General features: G+C 41.8%; 1 protein-coding gene across 1 annotated transcript in view; it reads right to left on the bottom strand.

The window, feature by feature from the left end:
* LOC101858228 (cadherin-23-like) overlaps positions 1-6,059 on the bottom strand; it is a 22,846-nt gene extending 16,787 nt beyond the window's left edge. Inside the window, exon 1 of the mRNA XM_035970190.1 lies at positions 5,916-6,059. Coding sequence (XP_035826083.1) covers positions 5,916-6,059 — 144 coding nt within the window. The remainder of the gene's footprint in view (positions 1-5,915) is intronic.
* Between the last annotated feature and the right edge of the window lie 154 nt (positions 6,060-6,213).

The following is a 6,213-nucleotide window of genomic DNA, read 5'->3' as shown; positions in this document are numbered from 1 at the left end:
TTCTTCTTCTTCTTCTTCTTCTTCTTCTTCTTCTTCTTCTTCTTCTTCTTCTTTAAACTGGTTAACATCGAACTCAGATTTGTCGACAGATAACGCAAAATAACACCCCCCCCCAAAAAAAAAAAAAATTAAAAAATGCCAACAATCAGTTTGTCAAGAACAATAAAACAAAAGCAATATAATTATGAACAATTAGAACATAATCAAGTTCCGAAAAATTAGAACATAATCTAGCTATGAATAATTAGAACATTCAGATATTTCCCCACCGATCCCCTTTTCCTAGTTTAAAGCACCGTCGAGGATAAATAAGATAATAGTAGAAGCAAAAACGACATCACTTTTGAACGCCACCAAGAAATAACTCAAGACACGGACGATGATGGGGTGTAGGAGTTCATTCTTCAAAAACAACACAAAAATTAAAACACTAAACAAATACATTACTAGTCGTAATCTCAGAATTACAAAGTTCTATCGGCACAGTACCTAGTTTTGGTAAATTTGACGTCAAAAGTTTTTAGCTTCACAATATTATGTCAAGCTATTTTTAAATAAATGCAATTCTTTGAATATCTTGATACCAACGCAGAATAATCTTACAATTTTTATAAGGCAGATAAAGCATTTGATTTATGATCTCATGGTCTCAGCAACTCAAAACGGCCAAAATATCAGACAGACTTAGAACATTGTAATTCTGAGGTAGCGAAGTGCTGAGAGAAGCAGATGAATAGTATCAAAGTTCGACTCGTCATAAGTCGCTTCTTCCAACTCCCCTTGGACCTACTTTACTGCTGCTATCTATTATTTCCATAATACACATTTAAAAGGATATTATATAATTTGTAAAGGTTAACTTTGAAATAGAAGTGAGAAACCAAAATCTTTTAGGTTTCAACTTGTGAATTTTTTGTTATGATTTTCGCCAAGAGAATAAAAAAACATCAGGCACGTTGTGCTTCCTTTACAAAATGTAGGCCTCAGGGGTCGTAATTCTTTTAAAAAAATTATACACACAGTGGTATAAAACAAAGACATAATTATTTTAATTAAGTAAAATGATAATTTGAAGAAATCGACTAGAGAGTTCTTGGTTCGAATTCTAAAACCAGCTACGTAGCAACTGTGTTCCTTTTCCCTCGAAAAATAATAATTTTTTTTAAAATTTTTAAAATGAGCACATTCTTACACCCCTACCTTCCCACTTCTTACCCCTTCCCATAACAATTTAAAAATCGTGTATAAACCAATTTTAAAAAACCAACTCACTATTTTGGATGAGGATTGTCATTTTCATCGACACAAGGAACAGCCAGTTCAGATGCATAGTGAAAGTATTGCAAATCTATGTAATCCACCAAGCTACAATATTATTTCGAACTTCCAATGATTTCACAAATGTTCGTGTGTTGCAGTTATCCCAACAACACCGTTTCCACCACGTTGCAACGCTGTTCGCTTCAGCTATGTTATGATTTTTTAGAACACCCTGACGAGAGTAGTCTTAGATCTTTGTCGATATCAGACTGACAACAAAAGTCTATGCCAAATGGTTTTCACCAATTGAGAGCCAATCAGATCCAGGGGGTTCACTGACCGACTTGACCAAACTCATGTTTTGGCCCAATAGAAATCAAAAGATTGCTGGTAAGCCAAGCCATATATTTCTGACGTACCCCAGTAAAATAATTTTGGTCTTTGATATGTTGATCAATCTTTGTTGGCACCGGAATTGTTTTAATAAAAAGGCTTCGTCTCTGCGTCATTCGATTCGTATAGAGTGGCACACTCCGGAAATGTTTTGGTGTTCCACTGCCTATACAATGGGTACCTCTATTCCTTAATAAATAAGAACATGTCGCCTCCGACAGACGTCTGTTTACCCTTTACATCTTCCCCCTTTTACTCCCCCCCTCTCTCTCTTTCTCTCTCTCTCTCACTCTCTCCCTTTATCATTCTCTGTTTCTTCCCCCCCCTCTCTCTCTGGTTCTCTCTCTCTGGTTCTCTCCCTCTCTGGTTCTCTCTCTGGTTCTCTCTCTCTGTGTCTCTTTCACCTTCTCTCTCTCTCTCTCTCTCTCTCTCTCTCTCTCTCTCTCTCACTCTCTCTTTGTGTCCCTCTCTCTTTCTCCTTCTTCCTTTTCTCCGCCTTTCTCTCAAGATGTCTTATAACCAATTTGTTCCCGACTCCCTCTCTCTGTCTTTGTCTTTACAACTTTCTCCCCCCTCCCCTTTTCTTCCCCTCTTTCTTTCCCCCGGCCTCTTCCCCCTCCGGCCCCCTTTCTTTTTCTCCCAACCCCTTCCGCAGATATCCGTATACGTCAACCTATACTTTCCACCCTCGTATTCACCCCCCTTTGAGGACAAACGTATTTGCCATAGACATACAATAATACTCAGGCGCCGAATTCTCGGAACAATGTAGGCGGAAATCAATTGTCCGAAAGAGGAAGCACCTCACTGGTCGTTTGCGTCATGAAAGTGGACCAAAACTCGGTGACCTCCAGGACTTGACCTTTGGTAAAGTGATCACAATAACGTAGAAAGGGGCTACAATGCACTCTTACTAATCACACTCATGAAGCAAACTCAAACGCCGAAAGGTAGGTACCGTTGGTCCTGTTTCGGAACGCAAATGCCAACTTGTTACGACACGTGATTAACAAGGTTATGATTGTGGAGTTGGCTTCCTGACGTTGAACGGAAATTGGTGCTAGAATACAATTAATTATACCGTACACGTTTACGGCTGCCGCTCTCTGCTTTCTGTAAAAAGAATTACTTGGAGGCTTTTTTTTTGGTAAGTGTTTTACGGCGCTCGCAACTGCGTAAGGTCATATTATGAGCTCGCGGGACACATTAAACATTTTCAGTTGGTAGGAAATTTTGAATTTTTCCAGTGTGGCAGCCGAAGCCTACTCTTATCAAGGGATCTTTAACGTGCGACACTTGCAAATGGGACCTCCGAGATTTTTCGCCCTTGTCCCAGAAGGCTAAGGGTAGATCATTCCTTCCAGAAGATCAGGATTGTGGCTGAAAGACAGCAGTAAGATGGAGACAAGGAGTAGCAGTAGATTGGAGGCGTTAGCACCATGAGCGCCTAAATGCAGGGCAAAACACCAGTCTCGCAAAAGTCGAGTGTGCAGGCTACACTTCCCCCCTTGACCCTCATTTGATTCCATATTGAGTCAAAATATAATAAATCTAGAGGTACGCACTGCGCACTGCGCACGACGCACACCACGCAGCGGTTGGTAACTTGATACATGTCATCTTTTTCCCACAACGAGAGAGAGAGAGAGAGAGAGAGAGAGAGAGAGAGAGAGAGAGAGAGAGAGAGAGAGAGAGATGCTATTGTAGACTCATGCATCTCTATACTTCTTGCTTGGGGGCTTTCGTGGTCCAGAGGTTAAGGTGTTGGCCTCTCATTCAAAGGTCCCGGGTTCGAATTCGGGTAACAACCGAAAATTTTTCTTCGATACAATTGTCTCCTTTCACCTCCTTTCCTGCTGTCTTGCAATGTTCTGTTGTCTCCTCTTTCTGCCCCCCCCTTTCACCTCATTTGACCCCTCCTTTGGGTCCCTGACTCTTTCAGCCGCGTGTCTACAGCTACTCCTTGGCTCCTTCTTACTGCTGTCTTTCCGCCACACCCCTGATCTTCTGGTAGGAAAGATCTACACCTAATCTTCTCGGACAAAGGCGACAAATCTCGGAGGGCCCTTGAGCAAGTTGTGCTCATTAAAGATCCTTTGGTGGTCTAAAATCGATAAGAGTAGGCTTCTCCGGCACCCGGGCAAAACTAAAAATTTCCAACCAATTGAAAAAGTTTAATGTGTCCCACGCGCTCATATGACCTTATGCAGTTGTGAGCGCTGTAAAATACTTATTACATTCTAGTTTGCTGTAGAAACTAGTGTGGCATGTCATGGTACAAATACACTATTAGTTTCTGACTTATATCTCTCGAACAATTCTTTGAATTCATCGGCTGGTGCATTGTATATATTGAAGTTGGCAGATATGCTTTAAAATACTTTCATTGAAAGCCTTTGCCTTCATGGTCATAAAACAGTTTAAATTGTGTTGATATCTTTGTATTAAGTTAAAAAGTTATGGCGATTTTTCATACCTAAAATGTGGCCATTGATATCATTGATACCCTCAGCAGAGTAGAGCATCACAGAAACGTGTACGTGAAAACACGAAAGATGACGCGAGGGTTTCCAATGACAATTCGTTCAAAAACGGAGACATGATTGTGCTCAATTCTACGCAATTCGCAAAATACACTCCCAAATGTTTGGCTTTATCTCTAAATTACAGCTTTTCATTTTCAGTACAAATCCGATCTACATCAATGAGTACTTGACATTTCTTTGTGTACCGTATCAATACTTAGACCGATGGTGGCATTAGACGTTTTAACATCTGATGGTGGAACAGATTTGCACAACCGTGTTTCATCTGCGTACACAATATGATAGTTTATATTGCGATTTCTAGCTATGGCTCCAAGGTACTATTTACAAAGTAAACGATCAGAGTTTTCTTCTCCTAGATGAACAGCCATCCCTGCCCTGGCTATCGAGTTCCATCTACCCGGGAAGGGGGGATATCGTGCCCCTGTCTCGCTGGTGAGTCTTTCACAGGGCACTTAGGGTATTTTACTTTGAGTAGAAGAATGGGATCCCACACCACAATCTTCACACCGCACTCCATCCTCACTGTCATTTGGTCTGCGACTGTTTTAATAGACTGCTTATTTAGGTTTACTTGGATATACTTGGATCCAGAGCTAGAATCATAGCAGGCGGCACATGTCCATAGCTGCTCATCTCTTCTTTCCAGCGTCCACCTCAGGGTCTTCCTGCTAAATGTCTCCACGAGGAGCTGGTTTGAGACACGCCTGACCACTCTTCGGAGCAAATTTGTTTTCGCTGTGCCCCGCAGACACTTTTCTTTTACTGTGCTTATTTAGGTATTCGCAGCTAACCCCTATATCTAGAGGCTGTTCCACTATCCGCCACCTGTGGACACACTGGGTTGGGGTTGGTCGCCCCGGGGCCCAGATGGTGATGATAATGATGCAATAGTAAACAAATAATGAAATATAAAGAACAAAACCATCATCATCATCATCATCATCATCATCATCATCATCATCATCATCATCCTCATCATCATCATCAAACGGACCGGTCAAGTGTAGAAGAAAGGGGGAGCAATGACACAGTAGCAAAAGAGCGGGAACAGGAAATGCGAAGGAGAAAGAGGAGTAAAATGATACTTGCGAGGAGAAGAAAAGAGGTTTTGATCAAGTTGAATATATGCTTTTAGCAGGAATCTTTGGGCGAGTACTACAGACCCAGGCATGATCTGGTGGCCAAGGATGTGAACCTGGTGGCGGCAGGAACCATGCGACAGGAATGTTTGAAGGTAGGGGTTTACTCTCGTGTGTGTGTGTGTGTGTGTGTGTGTGTGTGTGTGTGTGTGTGTGTGTGTGTGTGTGTGTGTGTGTGTAAGAGAGAGAGAGAGAGAGAGAGAGTTAGAAGAGAGAGAGAGAGAGAGAGAGAGAGAAAAAGACGGAGAGAGAGATTAAGAAAGAAAGGTATTGTTGTCTGTGGTCTCACCACTAGGGTTTTCTAAGGCAGATGAGGCTGCAGCCAAGAAATTCCGAGACTGTTCCAAAATCGATGAACGAGTGAATTTAATTTACTCTTACTTCCGGGAAATTCCCAGCTTTAATCTGTGATTTCTCACCCAAATAAAACTTCCTGAAACTTCTCACACTGTTTCAGTCTGATCAATATCGACTTTTCCCACCAGTCTTATATGATGGTTGCTAATTCTTTTATCCTTTCAAATGGATTAACCCGGCCAACTACTGACAATTTAATCAACCCTTCTAAACCCACCTTCAGCTCATCCGCTGTCAGTTTCATCAGAGGCCGTACAAGCAGCCACGAACGAAGCTGTTTGTCGCAGATTATTGAGTCTAAATCTATCAAGCCCTTATCGACACGAATTAGGTCTTTTGAGAGGCGGGCTGCTTTGTCCATTACTGTTAGGACCAACCTGGTTTACGAGAAATACAACAGCCCAGCAGATAAATGAAGGTACCGGATAGAATTAGAATGGCTTTCCAGTTTTCAACTCGCGAATGGTTCTCATGATTTCTGAGAGAAATGGCGAAGGGCCTGTTACCTGACAGAC

The sequence above is a fragment of the Aplysia californica genome, unplaced genomic scaffold, assembly GCF_000002075.1.
Source record: "Aplysia californica isolate F4 #8 unplaced genomic scaffold, AplCal3.0 scaffold00010, whole genome shotgun sequence".
In the NCBI taxonomy this organism is placed as follows: Eukaryota; Metazoa; Mollusca; class Gastropoda; order Aplysiida; family Aplysiidae; genus Aplysia; species Aplysia californica.
The sequence above is the reverse complement of the archived record's forward strand: the minus strand, read 5'-3'. Positions and strand labels throughout refer to the sequence as shown.